At 52.6% G+C, this 25,083-nt stretch overlaps 1 protein-coding gene across 5 annotated transcripts in view; it reads left to right on the top strand.

Moving 5' to 3' along the window:
* The first annotated feature begins 494 nt into the window (after window positions 1-494).
* Window positions 495-25,083, top strand: part of LOC144733375 (ankyrin repeat domain-containing protein 13C-like) — a 49,220-nt gene continuing 24,631 nt past the window's right edge. Inside the window, exons 1-6 of one of the 5 annotated variants that reach the window (XM_078615260.1) lie at window positions 495-627; window positions 4,219-4,579; window positions 20,219-20,260; window positions 22,235-22,339; window positions 23,181-23,266; window positions 24,507-24,552. In XM_078615260.1, coding sequence (XP_078471386.1) covers window positions 4,231-4,579; window positions 20,219-20,260; window positions 22,235-22,339; window positions 23,181-23,266; window positions 24,507-24,552 — 628 coding nt within the window. In that variant the 5' untranslated portion in view covers window positions 495-627; window positions 4,219-4,230. Of the gene's footprint in view, window positions 662-2,776; window positions 4,580-20,218; window positions 20,261-22,234; window positions 22,340-23,180; window positions 23,267-24,506; window positions 24,553-25,083 lie in introns of those variants that run through there. The other 4 variants (XM_078615263.1, XM_078615261.1, XM_078615259.1 and 1 more) reach the window with 4 other exon arrangements.

Raw genomic sequence — 25,083 nt, 5'->3', positions numbered from 1 at the left:
ATCAAGCTACGGGTCGTGTGGAATTTAGTCGCGGGTCGCATGAACTCAAGTGACGGGGTGGCATGGAATCTAGTCGCGGGTCGCATTAAATTAAGTGACGGGTCGGGTGAAACCAAATCACGGGCCGTGTTTGTCCCAGGGGTGTTGCCGCTGCTGCTGCTGCTTGCCGCGTGGTTTATTCGCCAGCTCCACTAATGCCCCCCCCCGCCACCTATGACGCACTCGCCCCACAGCGGGCCCGGCCCCGCGATATTCGGGCACACAAACCCCGTCTGGCGGTGCTGCGCGTGTGCCTCCTTCCCCCTTTGTGCGTCTCCAGCCTGAGAATCAAGACGGCGGCACTTTATTACGCACTCTCGTCACGAGAGGATCATTCGCTCGTGTGCACGCCGAGACACACACGTCTCTCTCTACGTGGATATTCACGCGATTATTTGTATTTTGCCATCGTAATTTAGATAACATTCGTTCCGCTGCAATATCATATCGGATAAGGGGCATATGTATGCGTCAGAATAGATATATTCACTGAGCTTGATTCCTATTCAGATTGGTGGTTTCGTGTGAGAGGCTGCTGCTGCTGCCGTCTGAGATCCAAGAGGAGGCGGCAGGCGGAGGAGCTCAAAGGTGTCGGGTAATCGTCAACGTCGCCAACTCGTCTGTATGCAGCGCGTGTGTGACGTGTGTCTACTGTGTGTAGTGTGTGTGTGATGTGTGTGTATACTGTGTGTGTAGTGTGTGGTGTGTGTGTAGTGTGTGTCTACTGTGTGTGTAGTGTGTGTGTCTACTGTGTGTGTAGTGTGTGTGTAGTGTGTGTCTACTGTGTGGTGTGTGTGTCTACTGTGTGGTGTGTGTGTAGTGTGTGTCTACTGTGTGGTGTGTGTGGTGTGTGTGTGTAGTGTGTCTACTGTGTGTGGTGTGTGATGTGTGTGTCTACTGTGTGGTGTGTGTGGTGTGTGTGTAGTGTGTCTACTGTGTGGTGTGTGTGTGTCTACTGTGTGGTGTGTGTGTAGTGTGTGTCTACTGTGTGGTGTGTGTGTAGTGTGTGTCTACTGTGTGTGATGTGTGTGTCTACTGTGTGTGTAGTGTGTGTCTACTGTGTGTGTAGTGTGTGTGTCTACTGTGTGTGTAGTGTGTGTCTACTGTGTGGTGTGTGTGTAGTGTGTGTCTACTGTGTGGTGTGTGTGGTGTGTGTGTGTAGTGTGTGTGACGTGTGTGTACTGTGTGTGTAGTGTGTGGTGTGTGTGTGCTGTGTGTGTAGTGTGTGTGTGTGGTGTGTGTGTACTGTGCGTGTACTGCGCGTGTACTGCATGTGTGCTGTGTATGTATTGTGTACGATGTGTGCTTACTGTGTACAATGTTTGTGTACTGTGTATCTTGTGTGTATACTGTCGGATCTGTGTGTGATTTGTGTACAGGACTGTCGGATTTGTGTGTGCTGTGTGTGTGATGTGTACTGTCTGACATGTGTGTGTATTGTGTATACCGTCTGATCTATGCTATCTGTGTACTGTGTATGTATTTTATGATCTGTGTGTATTGTGTGGTGTGTATGTGTGTACGGATTGTGTGGTGTGTGCGTACTGTGTGTGCTGTATCGGTGCTTTGTGTTGTGAGTGCAATCCGTTACACGTGTACTCTGATGCACGTGTGTCTGCTCTGTATGTACTCCCTCTTGCTTATGTGGTGTGTACTTTATATTGCGTCTGTATACTCTGTTGGTGTGTACTCGGCTGTGTGTATCTACTGTTTATCCTCATTTGTGTCTGTTTATATCTTCCCGGTTGTGTGTTTCATGCACGTGTGGTGTGTATGTGTGGTGTGTATGGTGTGTGGTGTGTGTATGTGGTGTGTGTATGGTGTGTGTGTGCATGTGTGGTGTGTGTATGGTGTGTATGGTGTGGTGTGTGTATGGTGTGGTGTGTGTATGGTGTGTATGGTGTGGTGTGTGTATGGTGTGTGTGTGTGGGGTGTGTGTGTATGGTGTGTATGTGTGGGTGGTGTGTGTGGGTGGTGTGTGTATGGTGTGGGGTGTATGGTGTGTATGTGTGTATGGTGTGGTGTGTGTATTGTGTGGTGTGTGTATGATGTGTATTGTGTAGTGTGTGCATGGTGTGTATGGTATGTGTGTGGTGTGCGGATTGTGTGTGTATGTATAGTGTGTGTATGGTGTGGTGTGTGTATGGTGTGTGTATGGTGTGTGTGTATTCTGTGCACATACTGTCCTGCTGTTTGTGAATGTTGACGTGTACTCTGTATTTCGTGTGCTTGCTTGTGAACGTACTGTCCAGTAAACACGCCAACGTTAGGGCCAACGTTAGCATGTTTTTGGAAGCGATTAACCAATGTTTTATGTTTACTGTGTGTGTGTACTCTGCATGTACACTCTACAAAGACATGTGTATGTATGTTGAACATTTTTCGTACCGTACGTAGCCAACCGTGCTATTGTGTGTGTACACTCACTGTACTTTAAAATTGTGAGTGCAAATTGCCCAATTTCATGTACTCTCCAAGTACTACACTGTGTATTGCAGAGTGTACTCTACACGCATGCTCCACAGTACAGTTCAGCGGAAACGTACTCCGCTTAATGTGTGCATATGGGGCCGTCAATATATGACGTCACGCGATTTTGGACGATTTTTTGACCCCCCCCCCCCATCGTCACACGGCGTCACAAAAAGTCAGACCCCCCCCCTCAAATATGACGTCACAAAGCTCTGCCCCCCCCCCCCAAAAAAAAACATGCTTCAAATCGCTTTAAACTATTGTCATTGTAGTGCATATTTAATGTGGCGCTGCACTCTGATGTTGTAGGAGAAAACATTTAACAAAAAGTCGATTTAATTAAGTAGAACGTGTTGTCTATATTTAAATTTGCGCATTTTGACGTGACGTCACATTTCTCACCCCCCCCCCCCTCGTCACACATCGTCACAAATGTCTGACCCCTCCCCCCTAGGTGCGTGACGTCATTTATGGACGGCCCCTATGATCTCCCCTGCATTTTGTGTCTTGTGTTTTTGGCTATTGTGTTCTGTATGCTAGTGTGCTGCGTGTTTTATATGTGCTTATTTAGTACAAATGCAGCCTGCTTGTTCAGGTTTCAAGTTTATGTTGTTTAACCCGGTGAAACCAGGATGGAGTCTTATTGGCCAGAGACACCTGGGGTACTGGTCTGCCAGCAGGGGGCGATGATTAGTGGCCCCGAGCAGGGGACATAGGGCAATTGAAGGTGCTTAAGAATACACAAGCAGGCAATATTGTCTCATTCACACGTATCTATCTCCACGTAAAACACATAAATATGTATTACACATCCCATCAGCGCGACGTTACCTTCTGGGAGTGCATCATTTCGGCAGCATTGATTCAGAGCAATTAAAACAAAATCTCTGGACCAGTTTCGACATTCAGCATCTCATCAATCTTGACCAGCATTGATTTAAGCAGCTGCCAGATGTTTATAGGTAATGGCCCTTTCCCTGTTAGACACGGGTCCTAGTTTGACGCAACACCCAACACAAAAAATACATCCTCAGAAGTAGTTCAGTGGTGTCCCCTCCCACGAGCTGTTCCCTATCATGCAGCAACGTCATACCAGGTTTTTATTTATTTCGTGAGAGCCACAGATGGAAATGTTTTCCTCCTGGGACACAGTGTCGCTGGCACACCTGCAATTATAATTGGGGAAAAAATATAACAAACAAATGTCAGGGTGCGTGTTAATTACAGTTGCTAAGCACAGGACCAATGGCCCCGTGATGCAACATAGCCGGCAACTGAGATCACTAATAATAGCACGGCATACAGGAAATAATCAGAGACTCTACCATGTCTGTCAAGTTGAGCAAGGTTACACGAACTCGGCATGAAATGTACTGGGAGCAGAGTAGAACAAGAAATATGTTTTGTCGTGGTGTTACACAGCACGGATTAGTAGCACGTCCTTCCGACGAGATGGAGCGATGAATTAGCTCGCGAGGTGGAGTATCACATCGCCAGATCGTGAGAGGCGGTGGCGGTGACTGCTTGGGAAGGCTGTCATCCAGCAGGGGAATGACCATGGCTGGTGATGATATCCAGCGGTGATGTTTATTTAGCGACGTTTTACTTCAAGGAGTTGGCAACGTTGCTCTGCATACACACGTATTGAACTCTTTTTGCACCATCTGTAGCCAACCACACGTATCTGACAGCCCCTCCACCCCCCAGGGCCCTGGCAGCATGACGGGGGAAACGCTGCACCTGTCGGGGGAGCTGCACGTGCCAGCCGGCGCTGCTCTCCCGTGTAAGGACGCCATCTTCCCTCCGCCAACCCCGGCTTCTCCGACCATCGGAGGGGCCGCCGCCATCGTCGCCGCCGATGACGACGACGCCGGTGGCGGCGGGGACGCGGCGGTGGTGGTGGCGTCGCCTCGGCGTAGCGGGGTGTCTTCCCCATGGCGGAGCGGGGGGCTGCCCTCCTCGGCCGGGCTGCACCCCCTGCACCACGCGTGCTTCCACGGGGACGCACGGCGCGCCCTCGCCGTGCTGGCCGGCAACCCAGCAGCACTCACTCAGAGGGACCCGCACGGTGAGCTCGACCCGGGGAGAGAAAGAACTCTGTAGCTCATCGGATTCTAAGATGGGTAGATAGACAGAGACAGATGGCAAGAGAGAGAGCGATATAGAGAGATACACGGAGAGGGAGAGAGGGAGAAATAGAAACATGGAGAGAGATGGAGAGGAAGAGAGAGACAGGAGACAGGAGGTGAACACACTCATACAGCACACAGTAGCAGCGGTGGGAAGGGATGGAGTAACCTTGGCATGAGATGTCCTTAAGGTGCCATGGGCGTGAACCTGCATGGGTGACCACCACCACAAGGACTTGCCAGGTGTTGTAGGCTTAGGGGGATGTGAGGTGTAGCCAGGAGGTGGTAGAGTCGAGTGTCTCCCCCCTCGCATACAGCAGTGCCGGCGTTGGGTTTTCGTCGGCGTCTCTAATTTATGGTTAAGTTTCCTCATGTACCAGCAGCACCCTGCAGAAAAAGAGTCTTGAGACTCAGTGAGGCTTTCCTCGGTAAATTTCCTTTCCAGAGGTGCCACGGTGGTGAGATGTTAAATACCTCGCATGGTATACAGGAGATTGTGGGTTTGATCCCGACCCTGATTCCTGTATAATTGGAGTATGCATTTTTTGCATACCGTATTTTTTTGACACATCTATTCCTTAAAATCCTGTATTCTAGCCATTCATGGACCAAATTACTTTTCTGAGCACATGTCCCTAGTTTTCATGAGCTTAGTAATTAAGGGATCAAACCATGGTGGGCGGTTGCCTTTAGTTTTAAATCTAACCAATGGAGCATGTTTGTTAATAATTTGGAGTAACGTATAACTGAAAGTCTCTCAAGCCATAGTCAGGTTGGGGATATCACAGACCTTGTCAATATCCGAGTGAAGCACATCATTAGTAAATGCCTGAATGGTGAAGTGTCTCATGGAGTGCTTCTCAACGAATTTAGGGGGGGCTTTGGGTCTGGCTGATGATCTCACCCCAAATATGAAGGAGTGATCACTAAGGTTATTACCCAGAACACCAGTCAGCGCAAAATTGTTAGGGGCATTTGTTAATAGGATGTCAAGCAGAGATGACTTTCCCGGGTTTTTAGGTTGGGTCTTGTGGGGACATTTATTAATTGAAATAGGTTAAATTCATCTGCAAAATTTGTGGCCACGGCCGGCGGGTTTAGCCAATTCCTATTGAGATCACCCATTAAAATGATTTCACCTTTAGGAAGGCCCCCAAGAAGCTCCCTCAGTGCGTTCCCAGCTTCAACATCCTTACCACTAGGCGGTCTATAGCAGCACACTACCAATATCTGTTGATTTTTAGGGAGAGTGATTCTGAGAGCCAGACCTTCAAAGCAATATTTCTTTAACAAGGAATGAGCTGGTGAACATGCAATAGTACTACGAACATATATCGCAATTCCACCTCCTTTAGACCCTCGGTCAAGTCGAAAAAGGTTGTAGTTGTCAATCGTAATCTGCAAGTCATTGATGGCCGGAGTGAGAAATGTTTCTGTAAGGCAGAAAATCTCCGGGTCCAGATTTGCCACTTCTAGTTTTAGTTGACTTAATTTAATCACAAGCCCTCTGATGTTGACGTGTAGAACACCAACACCTTTTCTGCCAGAAAAATCTACAGAATTATACGAGTTCTTTACATTTGGGCCAGGGTGAAGCTCAATACCTCCCAGAAATAAGAAAAGTAGAATTAATAGTTTGCACAAGTATTTTCTGTGAAAGGATGAAGAGCGACGAACCTTGGACAAATAGCAGCTGCTTACGTATGGTGACATATTTAAGAGCATAATGAAGTTAGGAAGGAGTGCTGGTGAAGTAATAGGACAGAGATAGGGTTTAAAAGGATACAATGATGGAGTGTATTAGTGGCTATAAGCTGTTTCACTAACAGGTGTAGTGACAAATGGAGCATCAACTATGGATGAGAAATAACGAGGGCTGCCAGTGGTGGAGTTGTGTTTGGCACTAGATATGGCCGGGAGGGACAGCAGTAGAATACGCAAAATTGCCATCTTTAAAATAACAAAGAACCACAACAGTTAAACACACGTAAAAGCGTACAGGTAGGCCGAGCGCGAGTAATGTCTTGCCGCACTCGTCACACATGTACGGCTTCTCGCCCGTTTGATGAGCGCCCTCCACGTAGGCCTCGACGTAGGCCTCGACGTAGGCCCCAGATGTAGGCCCCGACGTAGGCCTCGACGTAGGCCCCGACGTAAGCCCCGACGTAGGCCCCGACGTAGGCCTCGACGTAGGTCCCCACGTAGGCCCCGACGTAGTCCCCGACGTAAGCCCCGACGTAGGCCTCGAAGTAGGCCCCGACGTAGGCCTCGACGTAGGCCCCGACGTAGGCCTCGACGTACGTCCCCACGTAGGCCCCGACGTAGTCCCCGACGTAAGCCCCGACGTAGGCCTCGACGTAGGCCCCGACGTAGGCCTCGAAGTAGGCCCCGACGTAGGCCCCGACGTAGGCCCCGACGTAGGCCTCGACGTAAGCCTCGAAGTAGGCCCCGACGTAGGCCTCGACGCAGGCCTCGACGTAGGCCTGGGCTGGTGGGAGGGGTAGCCAGGCTGGCTACCACACTAACTAACTACCACATTAACTACAACAATAACCACAACACTAACTACCACACTAACCACAACAACCACACTGACAATCACCTCACTACCACACCAACCACCACACTACTACACTAACTCCCACACTAACTACCACACCAACCACAACACCACACTAACTACCACACTAACACCACACTAACGAATACACTAACGCCCACACTAACTACTACACTAACTACCACACTAACAAGCAGCACTCTTCTCTACTCTCGCAAGCCACACAGTGCCCGCTCTGTAACCCCCCTGCACCCGCCAATCTCAATTTAAACACATGTAGGGGTCTTACGGAGGGAATATGTGTCGAGCTGATATGTATGGGATCCAACGGGAAACTAGCACAGTGGGCGGGGCTACGTCAGTGCACGGGCAGGTGCCCTCTACGACGTCCGCGCTTCGGACGTTACGATCCCCCGGGGCCCCACCCCTCAGGGAGGGGGATGATAAAAGGGGAATGTATCGGGGGGCTAGAGAGAGTTGGGTTAGCTAAGAAGAGAAGACGGAAGACGTCCCAGATAGAGCCCTGGTCTCCCCCTGCTACGCCGTCCTTGTCAGGACCGCGCAGGCTCGAGCCAGTGGCGTGGTGCCAGAGCCAGAGCCAGGGTTGGTCTGGACTCTGAGTACCGGGCCCGACTGACCAGTGTCGGGCCAAGATAGCCTCCCCTAGTCCACGAGAGGAGGACTCTGAGGCAGGCTAGGGTTAGCTGGGAGAGGTGTCCCCAGAAAGACGGGTGAGGGGGCCGATACCCCCTCAAGTGTGTATGTCACGCCGGTTGTTGTAATAAAACTCAGTGTGCCTCAACCCCGGGTGTCGACCTGTATTCGACGGTACTACATCTGGCGTCAGAAGTAAACAACGAACATGGACACGCGCCGAACAGCTCGGGCCGGGGTGCAGGAGGCGGAGGACACCGCGGGAAGTGCGGTACCAGAGACGGCTGAGGGGGCCAACGAGCAGCCGGGACCGAATGCGTCCTTACCGGGCCATCGGGAGGAAGGGGAGTCGCTGTCCGACGGGCTGCGGCTGGCGCACGCGAGGTTGGCGGAGCTGCTATACGCTGCTGCCGCCACACTCGAGACCATCACTCGGCTGGGGGCTGCTGGACCACCGCGAGGCGAGGACAGCCGACGGCCGTTGCACCTTCCCGCCATTTCTAACGACGGCACTTTTGAAAATCCCGCCATCGCCGCAGCAGCTGCCGAGGGCGTGGCCAACCTCAACTTGGGGTCCGACATCGACTCCGCTGGAGCTGCCGCGTCACCGCCTTCGGACGGAGCGTCACTATCTGCGCGACAGGCGATTACAGCTGCCGTTCGTGCTGACGCTCGGCCGAGTCACGGGGACATCAAAGTGCGGCCCTCCACGGCGGTCGCGGCACTACACCAAAGACTACCCCCGCTGAAGGAGTTCGTGGCTGAGGAGGGCGACTGGGGGGGATTTCAGCGGCGCTTCCTCGCGCATCAAGAGATGGCGGGGTGGTCAGACGACGAAGCCCTCTGCGCACTACCGGCGCTCCTTGACGGCGACGCCCTCGCCGCTCTTACGTCCGCATCGAGGGACAAGCGCTCTACTCTTCAGATGGCGCTGCAATTGCTGGCTGGGGTTTACGGACCATCGGCCGAGTGTAGGCAGCGATTCTACGACCGCCAGCGGGGTGCGAAGGAGTCGCCCCTCGCCTACCGTACCAGCCTCCTGGCGCTCGCAAAGACGGCCTTCCCTCGTATGGATGACCAAGGCGTCGACGCCATGGTCACCGAGAAGATCCTTCTGCTGGCGGACGACCTGGACGTCGCCATCGTCGCGCAGGAGGACGTGGAGATGGGTTCCCTCCAAGCGGCGCGCCTCCTCCACGCCAACCTCCTGTCGCAGCGAAGGAAGGCCAGCAGGGCAGCTGCCGGCCGTACGGTGGCTGCCGTCACCTCACCGACGGAGGAGGTCTACGCCGCCGACTTCCGACAGCAGCAACGGATGGGAGCGCGGGCGGACCGGGATGGCCCGACCCGCCCCGACCGCCCGTCTTCACCACCTGCGCTCCCGCGCTGCTATAACTGCGGCGTCCGGGGCCACGTCGCCTTGGGGTGCCGTTCCCCTCGACAGCGGGGGACGACGCCTCGCCGGGACGCCGGCCCTCCTCCTCCCAAGCTCCACCGACATGACCCGGCGAGTCGCGGCACCCCACATGTTTGGCCAAAGCACACACCCGTTACACATGTACACACCGCAACGAACGGGGGGCCAACATTGCACACCATGGGGCCAACACGAACCACTATGGGGACCAAATTCGAACCAGCCCAGTGGTCCGTGTTGGCCCATCGCGTTCTAGCTGCGCCGTCGGGCTCGTCGGCCGTAGTAGGGTATATTGACGGGGTCGAAGTGCGTATCCTCGTCGATACAGGTGCGTCGGCAACCATCATTTCGGAACTAATATACAACATTCTCCCTGTCCAAAGTCGTCCCTTGCTACCGGTTAATGTGCCATTCTACGCTGCTAACGGGGGCTCACTGGGTATCATGGGGCAGATTCGCACGCAAATTTCGATCGGTGATATTAAATTGTCCGGCCCTATTTTTGTGTCCTCCTCGCTGGCGGTTCCGTGCCTGCTGGGGACGGATTTCTTGGGCAAAATGCCGATTCGGATCATGATTAATCAGGGTTGCATTGAACTCCCGTCGGGACGGCGGATGGCGTTTTTGCCTTCCCCTACTACGGATCGTTCGGCGCTCGCGACGGTACCCGCGTTTGTAGTTCAGACGGTTCGCGTGCCGCCAGGGGCACAAATGTTGGTACCCCTGAAGCTTCGTAGGCCCTTCGCTAAGGGTGTTGGGGACCAGGGGGTCCTGCTCGGCCCATCTAGGGCTGGGGTTAGCGGGCCGCATTTGATTCCCGCTCAGACCATTGTAAGGGGGGACGGGGACCCCTTCATCGCGGTCCTCAATGTGGGGTCGCAGGCCGTGGTAATTCCCCAGGGGACCGTGCTTGCTCACGCAACGCCGGTGCCCTGTGAGGAGTCTGTCGCAAATCACGTGCATGCTGCCACTCTGCCGACTCCACATTCGGACACCGATGAAGGGTGGCTTGAGGCGCTTTGTGCGGGATCGACGGACCTGTCGGATGTAGAGCGTCAAAAACTTAGGACACTATTGCGCGAATTCGCCGATGTGTTTAGTCAAAACAAATTCGATCTGGGCTGCACCCAATTGCTGCGTCACCATATTGATACTGGTGACAGCGCGCCCATACGCCAAAATCCCTTCCGGCTGAGTCCCGCCGAGAAGGACCATGTCAAATCGGCTGTTGATGACATGTTAGCCGCCGATATCATTTCTCCCTCTACCAGCCCGTGGGGAGCACCGATCGTTCTGGTAAAGAAACAGGATGGATCGTTGCGGTTTTGCGTCGATTTTCGCCGCCTCAACAAAATTTCCGTTGCTGACGCATACCCGCTTCCCCGTATTGATGAATCACTCGACGCCTTGGCGGGGGCGCGATTCTTCTCCACATTGGATTTGCTTTCGGGATTCTGGCAGCTTCCTCTGGATGATGAATCTAAGCCTAAAACCGCTTTCCGTACGCCACATGGTCTCTTCCAATTTAACCGGTTGCCGATGGGATTACACTCGGCGCCGGCGACTTTCCAGCGATTGATGGAATTGGTTTTGGCTGGATTGCAGTGGGATTCGTGTTTAATCTATTTGGACGACGTTATCGTCTTTTGCAGAACATTCGACGAGCATCTCCAGAGGTTGCGGGCCGTTTTCCTCAAAATGCGGGCTGCTAATTTGAAATTTAAACCCCAAAAGTATCATTTGTTGCGCGAATCGGTACGTTATTTGGGGCACATCGTAGGGCGCTCGGGTATTGCTACCGATCCCGCCAAAACGCAGTGCGTCAGCTCCTGGCCGACTCCCACCTCGGTGGGAGAGGTCAGGAGCTTTGTGGGTTTCGCGTCATACTACCGACGTTTTGTCGCGGACTTTGCCACCATTGCTAAACCCCTGCACGCTTTGACGTCAAAGGGGGTCCGTTTCCATTGGGGACAGGAGGAGGAGGCTGCGTTTCGCTCACTTCGGGACGCTCTGGTTAATGCCCCTCCCCTGGTTTATCCAGATTTCTCAAAACCCTTTGTGCTCGATACTGACGCGAGCAACACAGGTATTGGGGGCGTGCTGTCCCAGGTGGTCGAGGGCGTCGAACGGGTGGTCGCGTACGGTAGCCGAGTGTTGTCTCCGGCGGAGCAACGATATTGTGTCACGCGTCGGGAACTGCTGGCAATTGTCTACTTCATCCAGCAGTACCGGCCGTATCTGTACGGACAGTGTTTCACCGTCCGTACAGACCATGCAGCGCTACAGTACGCCCTGCGAGTCCAACAACCATCGGGACAATTGTCTCGATGGCTGGAGGTTCTCCAGGATTTTGATTTTCAGACCACGTACCGTAAGGGCGTTCGCCACACCAACGCGGACGCCCTGTCACGCATGCCGACCACCCCCGAATGCGCATGCCTCCTGGGGTCGGGTCGGTGCAGGCATCCTGCTGAATTGCCTGTCCCGGTCTTGGCGGCTGCTGATGACGCAGCATCAATGACTAATTCTATCGCACAACAGGGTTCTGATTCCCTGTTGGGGTTGCCTGCTACGGAATGGGGCCGGTTGCAAATGGAAGATACTTCCCTCCTTGCGTTGCGCCGCCGCGTCAGGGACCGGGGGCGGGGGAGGGGTGATGCCGACGCATGGGAAATGCTCGGTGGGTTGTTAATGCATTGGGACGGGAAATCCCATCGCCACCGGCTAGTGGTCCCTTCGGGGTTACGGGGTAGGGTGGTGTGGGCCGCTCACGAGCGCCTCCTCCACCTGGGTACCCAAAAGACCCTGGCCTTGCTCCAACTTGATTTCTTTTGGCCGGGCATGACAAGGGATGTCGGGGATCTGTTAGCATCGTGCCCTAGATGTGCGCAGCGCAAACCACCAGCGAAGGAGTCGAACCCGCCCCTGCAATCTATCAGGGTTTCCCGGGTGAACGAACTCGTCGCGCTGGACATTCTAGGACCGTTCCCCGCCACCCCTAGGGGAAATAGGTATTTGCTAACCGGGTTGAATATTTCACGCGCTGGCCTATGGCCTGGCCCCTGGCCAACCAGTCGGCGGCAGCCATCGTGGAGGCCTTTGTCCAGGGATACGTCCTTGACAAAGGTGCTCCCGAGAGGCTGCTGACCGACCAGGGTAAAAATTTTTCAAGCAAATTGCTCAAACAGGTCTGTGACATCCTTGGCACTAAAAAGATTCGCACCTCTCCATATCACCCACAAACCGACGGGATGGTCGAGCGGTTGCATCGTACCATCACGTCGATGCTGTCGCAGCACGTTTCTGACTCACAGACGGATTGGGATTTGAAAATTCAGGGGGTCCTGTCAGCATACCGGTTGGCCCCCCATACTGCGACGGGATTTTCCCCCTTTTTCCTTATGTATGGCCGCGAACCGGAGCCACCTGTTCAGGCCCAACTGCAGATCCCGGCGCCGCAAGGAAAAACTCAATTGGCCGAACACGTTAAATTCAACCTGGAAAAATTAACGGAGGCTCGGGATGCTGCCATGCAAAATTCTGCCAGGCGGCAGAGGGCTAATGAGCGCCTCAGAATGGGTCGCGCGCATGTAATACAGTGGAAGCCGGGGGACAGGGCGTGGTTGCACTGTCCCCAGGTACCGCTCGCGTCCTCCTCTAAACTGCTGAGACCGTGGCGGGGTCCCGTCGAGGTGGTTGAGGTCCTGAGACCTCAGTGCGTGCGCATTCAATGGGGGAGGCGCCGGTGGTTTGTACACCCTGCCAGGCTAAAACCCTTCGTTGCGGTGCGAGATCCCACTACACACGCGCGTGGCCAAGCATGTGGGGGGGCGTCCGACTCAGAGGGGTCTTCTCCGTTGCTCCCGCCTAACGTGCTGCCGGCTGTCCCACCCCCAGGCGCACCGGGAGTGACGGGCTCACGCCCGACGACCCCCGCAGGTGATGCTGAGGGTCTTGCGACGTCGGCAACAGACTCGCTCTGTGATGAACACCTGCCGGCCAACGACCTGCCGGCCGACGACCTGCCGGCCGCGCCTGTCCCGTGTGACGGGCCGGCGGCGAGGACGCGCGCAAAAATGCGCAGACTCTTGTGAAAAAAAAGAGAGAAGAAAATTTTTTTTTTTTTGAGTCTTTTGTGGTTTCTCTTTCCGGTGTACATTCGCATGTTGTGCTCACGGTGTGGGGCGTCCGTGCTGTGTTCCCGGCACGTGCCGCGCTGCGTTGTACGATTATTGTGTTGTGTGTGTTGTGTGTGTTGTGTGTGTTGTGTGTGTTGTGTGTGTTGTGTGTGTTGTGTGTGTTGTGCGTCGTCTGTGGGGGGGGCTGGAGGGGGACTCCAGGTAAAGATATACGTGTATATACGCTCGTCCTACGGTTTTCGTATTTATTCGCGGGGGGGGTTCGTCGGATTATTTTTTTTCTTTCTTCCTGTTGTTCTGCTCGTTGCGTTATTGTTGAAAAAAAAAATGAGGCACACGCTGGGGTATCGAGGGCTGAATAAACTTTTATTGTCGATGTTGCAGCCGGGACGGCTGCGAGCTGTACAGGGGGGGGTGATGTAGGGGTCTTACGGAGGGAATATGTGTCGAGCTGATATGTATGGGATCCAACGGGAAACTAGCACAGTGGGCGGGGCTACGTCAGTGCACGGGCAGGTGCCCTCTACGACGTCCGCGCTTCAGACGTTACGATCCCCCGGGGCCCCACCCCTCAGGGAGGGGGATGATAAAAGGGGAATGTATCGGGGGGCTAGAGAGAGTTGGGTTAGCTAAGAAGAGAAGACGGAAGACGTCCCAGATAGAGCCCTGGTCTCCCCCTGCTACGCCGTCCTTGTCAGGACTGCGCAGGCTCGAGCCAGTGGCGTGGTGCCAGAGCCAGAGCCAGGGTTGGTCTGGACTCTGAGTACCGGGCCCGACTGACCAGTGTCGGGCCAAGATAGCCTCCCCTAGTCCACGAGAGGAGGACTCTGAGGCAGGCTAGGGTTAGCTGGGAGAGGTGTCCCCAGAAAGACGGGTGAGGGGGCCGATACCCCCTCAAGTGTGTATGTCACGCCGGTTGTTGTAATAAAACTCAGTGTGCCTCAACCCCGGGTGTCGACCTGTATTCGACGGTACTACACACACACACAGCTCACTCACACAGCTCACTCACACACACAACTCACTCACACACACAACTCACTCACACACACAGCTCACTCACACGCAGCTCATTCTTACTCATTCTCACGCACAGCTCACACTCACAAGCTCACTCACACGCCGCCATCTTGCCTCTAAATAATTTTAGTTTAATTTAATTGAAGGGAGCGTTGGTACAGTGGTGCCAGTGGTCACAAAGTACTCTATGAACCCGGCGACCTGCGTTAAATTCTGGGCCATGGCTAACATCAGAGGAGAGCAATATATGAACCGGCCCTAGGTTTCCCCCGCCAAATATTAACCAAACCTCGGTGACCATCGTGGTGAGGTACGGTCACGTTTGCGCTGGGCGCGCAGGGGGCAGTTTGTCCGTAGGCCACGATGAGGCCACGGGGCTCGCAGAGTGGCTCTGCTGGGGAGGGGCGACTCGACTGGCAGAGCCGGAACGCCGAGGAAAATCCTTTTAGCACGGTTTTCTTTTGTTTCTCTCCAAGTTTTGGGTAACGCTTTGATGAATTTAGCTGGTTTTTTTACAGCGCGAGTCACAAATAGCAACAGAGATTTACACACCAGTTTGATTTATATTCTATCAAAGTTACAAGCATTATCGTGGCCCCATGGTTACAGAGAGACCGAGTTTATACTTAAACACTTTCTACCAAGTTTTGGGTAATGCTTTTATCAGTTTTGCGTGATTGTGGTAGGGTCATTCCTTAATAGCAACACAGCTTCACACTAAAGTTCGATTCGTATCGGATCAACTTCAAGACATTTATCGTGCCATCCATGTTACAGAGAGAGAAACGGAGCTACTGCGCCAATGCTGGTAGGAACGTTGGGTTGCTCGGTCAATGGCCAGGGTCAACGGCGGCGTGGTGTATTCCGCAAATATGCCCGACTGTGAGGGCGGGCACAAGCCGGCGTGAGTAGGTTAAACGTTGACTTTTATAAGGGCACCACGGGGTGACCAGCCCCTCCCCATCCTCCCCTCCCCTCCCCACCCAGCCCCACCCACCCCACCCAGCCCCACCCACCCCACCCAGCCCCTCCCCTCCCCACCCAGCCCCTCCCCACCTTCCCCTCCCCACCCAGCCCCTCCCCACCCTCCCCTCTCCACCCAGCCCCACCCCTCCCATTTTTGGATGCACGACGGACGGACACAATAATCCCCTGTGGGCTGGTGGAACCAGGAGGTTCCTACCAGTAAAATGTATATATATACACACACACACGTGCCAATTAAACACCTACGTGGGGGAGATGTGAATCACGAATCCAATCCACCACACTCCCACAAGGTTGTGGTGATTCACACGTGTCGAGATGTGGATTCAGAATAGATTTCTGGGTGGGTTCCGCAGCGTACTGACCGAGTCTGTGTCGTGAGTCTCGCTTCCCGGATTCTTATTTCGAGGCCTGGATATTGTTTTCTTAACTCCCTGACGACGCTTGGCATAGTTCCAAATGACCAAGACGTCCACGTCTGACCAGCGTGATGAAGTACGGTCAAATAAGCCCAAACGGCTTAGGGAGGAGTGTCCTGTCTAGCAGTGGAGTAGCAGGCACGACTGTATTCGGACTCAAGCTGGTGCGGTTAAAGAGGCACATCGGAAGCGACTTTGGCAGTAGTTCTGTGAAGTGATCTTCCGCGGCCGCACTCTGACACGAGATCATCCACAGATAGCTGCAATGGAAGTGCCTTCACGTGTTGACATAACACGCTGTTGGAGAATAATCTGCGGAGGAAAAATTCATTTTGCAATAATCGCAATCTGCTGATAAATTCTGGGTAAATATTTTTTTACGCATATATACACACACATTTTAAAATATATTTTCAGCTAAATAAGCAAGAAACTTTTGCTGCTGACGTCTTGCGAATTCCGCGTGGGGTACTCGCGATTTTAAGCGGCTGCCGACTCAGTTCCGTCGTCGGTTTCCTTCACAAAAGAGACGTCGGTGCATTTGCTGAGGGAGAGCTTCTCCTCCGGCGCGTGACGTTATCTGTGGTCGCATCGTTAAGAAAATAATTGTGCGCAGTAGACTCGCACAGTGCCACCAAGTCCAGTGCGCTGTTAGTCCGTTATGCTACTACTGTGGCAGCGGACCCTAACAGATGTATATGTGGTGTTAAAAAACACAAAAAAGTTGTGATATTGCGTCTTAAACATCTAAGCGAAGTTATTGTGGCTGGACGTGTTTAAAAATTATTTGGGGGGGGGGGGGCACGGATAAGTTAAAGGTTCACCACTCATCTCGCTAACGGCATCACGGGTGGGAAACGGAACGACGCGGCTCGTCACGCGCCCACATCGTTGTTAAACCGCGCTCCGGGTCACATGCGGCGCGGTTCGACCTTCGACGCGGGCGGAGAAAACGAACGCGACCACCCCCCAGGATGACAATAATGGCAGCTGCCAGAAGCCAAATGAATGGAGAAGCCAAGTGATTTTACGATTGTTTAATTATTGTTATTTAATTTAAAAAATGACGGTGGGCACAGTAGTTACTGCACGGCGCTACGACCTGGTGACCTCAGACTCGGACTGCCGCGGTGGCGAGATGGTAACTACCTTGCATGGTATACAGGAGGTCATGGGGTCGATCCCGACCCTGACGCTTGCTGTATATATTGGAGTTTGCATGTCTTTCTTTCCCCCCGTGGCCGCTTGGATTTTTCTCCGGGTGTTCCAGCTTTCCTCTCCACATTTAGAAACATGCGTTTAGAGAATTTGGCTGCTATAAATTTCCACGTGATAAGCCATTTCGTTGGGCGATTATTTGAAGCTGTATAGCTCAGTGGGCCTTACCTGGTGAAATACAAAATAGTTTAGTCTTAGTTTTATTATATGAAGCCGGTGAGGCCTCTTTGAGCTAAGTGGCTCTGTTACACAGAAGACCACATGCCAAGATCGGTTAGAAGTGGTGGCAGTTATGGGACATTGTGGTTACATAGATCTATATAGAGATCCATAGATGATAAAAACAAATACAGTAAAACCTTGGATTGTGAGTAACTTGGTCTGCGAGTGTTTTGCAAGACGAGCAATATTTTTGGATATTTTAACTGAATTTTAACTTGATAACGAGCGAGGTCTTGCAATACGAGTAGTACGTACAGTATACGCTTTGTCTGCCGAGCGTCACGTGATCACAACTGAGCCGATGGTTCTTCTCTCTCTCTCTCGCTGCGGGATTGTGGGTAATTATCTCCCATGCTCGGTCTCAGTTGGCGTGCCTCACTCGTATAGTCAACATCCGTGCAAGCGTATACTGTTTACTATCGTGTTGTGGCCACGTGTGTGTGCGTAAAGCATTTTTTTTGTCCAAGTGTAGTGACTGTTCTTTAGTAACTGTACTGCAACAATGGCCCCCTCCTCTCCTCTCGTCTCCCTCACACCAGCCACGATTAAATGTAATTAAAAAATTTGATTACTTTATACAAAATTTAAATAATAAAAATATAAAAAGGTATTTTGTATTAAACACATTCCTGCGGAGGCAGCTGGTAGGAACGTTGGGTTGCTCGGTCAATGGCCAGGGTCAACGGCGGCGTGGTGTATTCCGCAAATATGCCCGACTGTGAGGGCGGGCACAAGCTGGCGTGAGTAGGTTGAACGTTGAGTTTTATAAGGGCACCACGGGGTGATCAGCCCCTCCCCACCCAGCCCCACCCCTCCCACCCCCCACCCAGCCCCACCCTCCGCACCCAGCCCCTCCCCTCCCCACCCAGCCCCTCTCCACCCAGCCCCTCCCCACCCTCTCCTCTCCACCCAGCCCCACCCCTTCCATTTTTGGATGGACGACGGAAGGACACAATAATCCCCTGTGAGCTGGTGTAACCAGGAGGTTCCTACCAGTATAATTTTTACATGAAAATTTTTGGGTTGTGGAACGAATCATCTGAGTTTCCATTATTTATTATGGGGAAATTCGCTTTGATATACGAGTGCTTTGGATTACAAGCACGTTTCCGGAACGAATTATGCTCGCAATCGAAGGTTTTACTGTACTTTCATTTTTATCAAGGTGCCATTCATGCCAACGGCATCCCACAATGCTGTACATTAATTATATATAAGGACCAAATCCCATATACTAGAGAACCCAGTTTAATCAGAGCTCAGTCTATCAGTCTGTATGTGAGTCCTATGGGTTTCTATGTGAGTCTGTGGGTCTCTATGTAAGTCTCTGGGCCCCTATGTGGGTGATGGACGACCAGGCAGAGACCATCAACTCGGGTACACGAGAGAACCTGGTTTATTCACGGGGCGTTTGAACCCAAGATCACCGCTCAGTGTGGTGCGAGCTCAGCTCGTTTGACTTACCCACTATGAAACCCCCTTGGGTTAGCCACAGCCAGCTGTGGTTCTATAAATAGCGCACCCAAATTTGCTGAGCGCTATGCTTCGAAGAGAACCGGCCAGGTGGCTCAGAGGTCAGAGATGCTGAGCTAGCACCGCTGTCGTAGCCTGGTTTCCAATCCGGGTTTCGGCTGCATGGCCACAGCGAGAGCACCGCGGTCTCAAGTGCAGCGAGTTGATGGGCTCAGCCTGGTCACCGATGACTCGCACAGAGACCCATAGACAAAGATCCCCCGTATTGCCTCAACAGACTCTTTGGGGCAAGTGATGTTAGGGAGCACCTATGAAGGTCGGCACGGCACACGAGGGGGTGGGTGGCCAGCACTACGCCCGACTGCCTTTGTCTCCCCAGTGGCGATGTTTACACACAGTTAATCATTTAAATCCGACTTGACCTGAGACCCATAGATATACACGGAGACCTACAGGCTAACATAGATAGATGCCCATAGACTGAGGGCGTTACTTAACTGGGTTGCCAAGTGTAACAGTGAGTTGATGGTTTTAGCCCGGTCAGCAATGACTGCACACAAAAACAAATAACATATATTTGTTAATAATCACTTGAGTTGGCTTAATTCCACCCCTGAGAATAAAAACACACCCCCCATAGCAGAGTGTGTGGTGGGGGGGTGGGGGCGGGAGGTGAAGGGGGGGCTCCCCCTACTCGTGTGAAGGGTGAGGGAGGTCACTCGTGGGCCACGCATGGTGGTGGTGCACTGCTCTCTGTTGATTTACAAACCGATTCCTCTGTCCCGTGTGAAGAAGCCACGACACCACCAACGGCGCAAACTAAATACATCAGGGAAAGGATTTAAATAAAATAAACAAAAGCGACTTCTGAGATACAGTAATGGATGAAAGTGGAGACGGATGGTAAATTGATTTTAGTTTTTTTCTTTATGTACACAGATTGATACGGTTAGAAATTGTGTTATTGTACGACATGAACACAATTCTAAACGTATTCATTGTGTTAACGTCGTTGTGTTAATGTACGACGGACGCATCGAAGGGAGCCTGACTCACCGCGCTAAATGAATACGCTCGCAATTGTGTTAATATCATATGTTATCACGATATTAACTCTCAACACATTAGCATGTGTCAGCGCACAATCTCGGCGCGTAGCGGTGTCCATGGTTGCACTGCTGTCGCAGGCGCTGTCCGGCGCGTAACCCAGGCAGTCCCCCACATGTCATACGGCCAAGATGTCCGACGTTTCGCAACCACGTGCCAGCCGGGGGGCTTTTGGAGTTTTCTGAAGAAGCTGCCAGGCACGTGGAGTGGAAACGTCGTCAGCCATTGCCGAACGGCCGCGCGGTAACAACCGCGATGCGGCGTCGCAACTGGAAATTGTGTTCCTTTCACCGTTGCTAATATGCGGCCAACATGCAGCTAACACGCGACTAACATGCGACCGCGTTTGTGTTTGTGGTTAGGAAACACTGCCCTGCACGTCGCCGTGATGCTGGGCAATCGAGGTGGGTGCTGCTGCTGAACGTTCCAAGTCTCTGCTGTGCGTGTAGCTGTGTGCGGTTGAGCTGTGTGCGGTTGAGTTGTTGGTGGTTGAGCTGTTGGTGGTTGAGTTTTTGGTGGTTGAGTTTTTGGTGGTTGAGTTGTTGGTGGTTGAGTTGTTGGTGGTTGAGTTGTTGGTGGTTGAGTTGTTGGTGGTTGAGTTTTTGGTGGTTGAGTTGTTGGTGGTTGAGTTGTTGGTGGTTGAGTTGTTGGTGGTTGAGTTGTTGGTGGTTGAGTTGTTGGTGGTTGAGCTGTGGTTGAGCTGTGGTTGAGCTGTGTGTGGTTGAGTTTTTGGTGGTTGAGCTGTTGGTGGTTGAGTTGTTGGTGGTTGAGCTGCGTGTGGTTGAGTTGTTTGTGTAGCCAGCACCACACATGCCTGGCCACCTTTGTCTTCCTACTGCCGACATTCATTCGTGGACTATGCTACTTGGTGCTCATTTTAGGTTGAGTTAACCTAGTGGATGCGCAGGCCCAGTTTCAAATACGTACCACCGTAATAAAGACGATATTCTCACATAGAAAGATATAAACGCATTAACTGTTTGGGCAAGTGCTAGTTAGTGAGCACCTATTAAGGTCAACACTACATGATGTGGTGGTGTGGCTGAAATCATGGCCGTCCGCCTTTGTCTCTCGAGTGCTGATACTGTTGTTAAACACGACAAGTTAAAATGTCACTGGCAGCTGACGTTAGCCGCGGGCGGGAATCGAACTCGGATGACGGAGTTTGTAGCGCCACAAAGTGGCGGTCATGTCATCACAGCACTTGTGCCAGTCTAGATCCACCTTAAGACCATGGGAAGTGTCGAAGGCTAGCTGCTGGGTCGACATCCATAAGTTTCATAGTGTGATCCACCAACCCTCGCTGCCTCGAGTGCTGGATTAGAGGCCACGTGCAGCAAAGACTCCTCCGCTCCTGGATACACACACAAAGCCAACATCACATCCTCACACGTCGCTTGTGCCATGCTAGGTACATGCACATAGACAAAGATCCCCCATATAGCATTAACAGACTGTTGCGGCAAGTGCTGTTAGCGAGCACCTATGGAGGCCAGCACGGCATATGCCCGGCCGCCCTTGTCTCCCCAGTGGCAATGTTTACACATCGCACCAGGTACTCTTTTGAGGCTGAGTCGACCTAGGGGAGGCCCAGGACCGGTTCAGATAATCGTCACCGGTGTTGGCCGTGAGCGAGAATCGAACCCGGGTCGCCGGGTTCGTAGCGCAGCGCGCTAACCGCGACACTACCGCTCCCACTACCGCTCCCACACACAGACACACACACAGACACACACAGACACACAAGCGTACCCATAGACGTACCCATACACACAATTAACCTTTCATGTTCGTGTCATGACCACTCGTACCAGACTAGGTGCACCCACCCACGTGCCACACTGTGGGGGCTGGCTAGAGCCCCCCACCCCTCCATCTCCTTGGTGACGTAGGGGCCGGGTTACATATTGCCCGGTTGCGCCGGTTGCTAGGTGATGGCGGTTGCTAGGCAACGCGCTGCTCCGCCGCGGTCTATAAAGCATTGGCGAGCCACTGACGCTCGGACGCAGTGTGGGGGGGGGGGTCAGCACTGATTAAAGCCCTAGGGGGCAGGCAGGACAACGTGTGATGTCTGCATGTGCGGTGTGTGTGTGTGATGTGCGTGTGCGGTGTGATGTGCGTGTGCGGTGTGTGTGTGTGATGTGCGTGTGTGATGTGTGTGTGTGTAGTGGTTAGCGGGCTGCACTACGAACCTGGAGACCCGAGTTCAATTCCCGCTCATGGCCAACACGAGTGATGAATATATGAACCGGGCGTGGTGCTGGCCACACTATCCGCTCGTGCACCATGCCGGCCTTTATTAGTGCTCGCTGACAGCACTTGCCCTAACATTCGAGGCTACACGCGAGATCTTTGTGGTTGTGTTGGTGGTGGTGTAGACTGCACGAGGGTTCTGCTGGCTCACAACGCTCCGGTCAAGTCCCGGAACGCACAGGGATGGAGTCCCCTGGCCGAGGCCGTGAGCCTGGGACATCGGCAAACGAGTGAGAAGCCAAAACACAACAACAACACAAAAACAATATAACAACAATAACAACACAGCAACACTACAACATCAACAACGCCAATAACAACAACACAACAACACAATGACAACGGCACGTAACAACACGACGACACAACAACAGCAACAACAATACCAAATTGTTGTCCTTCCCCTGCACCTCCGATGAGCATGGTTGGCTACGTACGGTGCGAAAGAAGTTCAACATACATACGTACAACAAATAACACAACAATAACCACACAGCAACACAACAGCATCAACTCAACAACACCAATAACACCAACACAACAACACGATAACAACACGACACCATAATAACAGCACAACAACAACACAACAATGCACAACGCAATAATAATAACAAACAATAACAACACAACAATGCCACAACAATTATAACAAACATTGACAACACAATAACAAGGACGTCACACGCGGCAAAATCGTGGCGGCCACCGCAATGTCTCTGTTGTTGCCGAGTGCTTTGGTCGCCGCGCCGTCGCCGTGGCGACACTACGGTCCATCGCACGCCACGAGACCCGCGATCGTCGGAGCTTCCGCAAAAATATCATCTTGTCGCGATGATCCTCATCATCATGATCACGATCCATGGGCAGATCGCCCGTAGATGTCCACTGCACATTTCGTCACGATGATCAGCGCTCGGGTAATTTTCAAATATTTTCGTAAAAATTTCCTGGCTGAAATGTAGTGTCCCTGGTTGTCGCTGTGTCTCTCTCTCTCTCTCTGAATCACCCCCCAACCCCGACCTGCCCCCGCCACCCCCTTCCCCCTTGCCGCCGTCCGCCGCACTTCAGTCGCGTCGCTCGTGAGGAAGTACAAGATGCAGTCGCGGGAGAGCGCAGAAATCCGCAGGCCTCGCCTCCTCAAGGCCATGCAGGAAGTGAGAATGAGCAAAGGCAGCTGCAGCAGCACGTGAACGACACGTGAACGACACGTGAACGACACGTGAACGACACGTGAACGACACGTGAACGACACGTGAACGACACGTGAACGACACGTGAACGACACGTGAACGACACGTGAACACACGCCACCCCTGCGTGTGGAATTCGCGCCATTCCTGTGGCACAAAGCCGCTGTGTTTCGCTCACGACCACCACCAACACCAGCGACGATTATCTGGACTGGTCCTGGGCCTCCTCCCCTATGTTGCAACGTCCCCACGTAGCAGGGCACGCCTGAGAGAGAGTCTCTCGATTTGGTGTATCCGTACATACGCGTGTACGTCGTACATAGCCAACCGTGCTAATTGGAGATAGGCACAGAAAAGGCGCGTGTACAGGCAACACTGTGAGCTCCAGGGCTGTTTAAAAGGTCCGGTGCCTCAGGGGGGGATAAAACAGTTTTTAAGCACCAGACATTCACCTCTGAGATCCTGGATTCGAATCCGTGTTGTTTGTATGTGTATTGACTCTTGGACAACTTGAACTGTAGAGGTTTCTTTATTGATTATTTAGGGCATTTCACGCAGATAACATGGCGATGAATGACGCACAGATAACTTGGTCAGGGATGGCACACAAGTAGTGACGACGCGAAGACACCGACGGCCCCAAGACGGCGATGGCGTGAAGACAGTCGACGCCGATCCCACGGCAGCCCTGAACTTCGCCTCTCGCCCCTTTTTATTCCCGGCACGGCCCTCACTCCGCCCCAGGCCACACCTTCTTTCTCGAATCCTCTAGCACGTTCCCGAACTTCCCAGATTGTTCCCCTCTGTAATTACCCCTCGTGACCACTGGCCCACGTACTGTTCCTGCACCCGCACTGTCTCCACACACGCACTGTCTCCACACACGCACTGTCTCTACGTATGTATGTTGAAATTCTTTTGTACTGTACGTAGCCAACCGTGCTAATTGGAGGTGCGGGTAAAGGACAATAAACTAAACACAAAAAGCAGTTCGAAAGAAATTAGTTTTCAATCTAGATTATTAAAAAATGCCTAGCTCCAGTGGCTTTATAATATTGGAAGGAAGAGCATTCCGGACGGCCGCAGAAGTGCATTTGAAAGCGTGTGTGGTTTGCATGGGTAAATAGGTAATTACTGTGATGATGATGATGATAACGATGATGTTGATAGAATTGACGCAATGTTGTGAATTTTGTGTTTCCAGCTCGGAGACTTTTACCTGGAGGTTCACTGGGACTTCCAGAGCTGGGGTGAGAACCCAGTAAACACGGATCGTTGGGCCAACATGAGACCAACGTTAGACCAACGTTGGCCCAATATTGGCATGTGGATTGAAAAGATCGCACAAAGATCACACGGAGCTTGAGGTGCACGTGATTTGTTTGTGACTTGGAGTACTTCACATCATAAGCGTGCATATATATGTTTTGATTGCGTGTTTTTGCAGACTCGCGTGTGCTCTTGTGGTTGTGCGTGCATGTGTTGTTGCGTGTATATGCTTGTGCACCTGGCCTGGCACAGGCGCTGTGGTGACGTAAACGTCACTTAATGGCGAATGGCGGGCATTGGTATTGGTATATGATTGTGTGATTGGGGAGTAGTGGCGCAGCGTGCTACGTTAGGAACCCGGCAACTTGAGTTTGATTCGCAGCTAACATTGGTGATGAATATCTGAACCCGTCCTGGGTCTCCCCTAGGTCGACCTGACCTTAAAGGAGTACCTGGTGTGGTGTGTTAACATTGGGGACACAAAGGTGGCCGGTTATGGTGCTGGCCACCCA

This window comes from Lampetra planeri, chromosome 46, assembly GCF_965212315.1.
Source record: "Lampetra planeri chromosome 46, kcLamPlan1.2.h2, whole genome shotgun sequence".
NCBI classification, from domain to species: domain Eukaryota; kingdom Metazoa; phylum Chordata; class Hyperoartia; order Petromyzontiformes; family Petromyzontidae; genus Lampetra; species Lampetra planeri.
The sequence above is the reverse complement of the archived record's forward strand: the minus strand, read 5'-3'. Positions and strand labels throughout refer to the sequence as shown.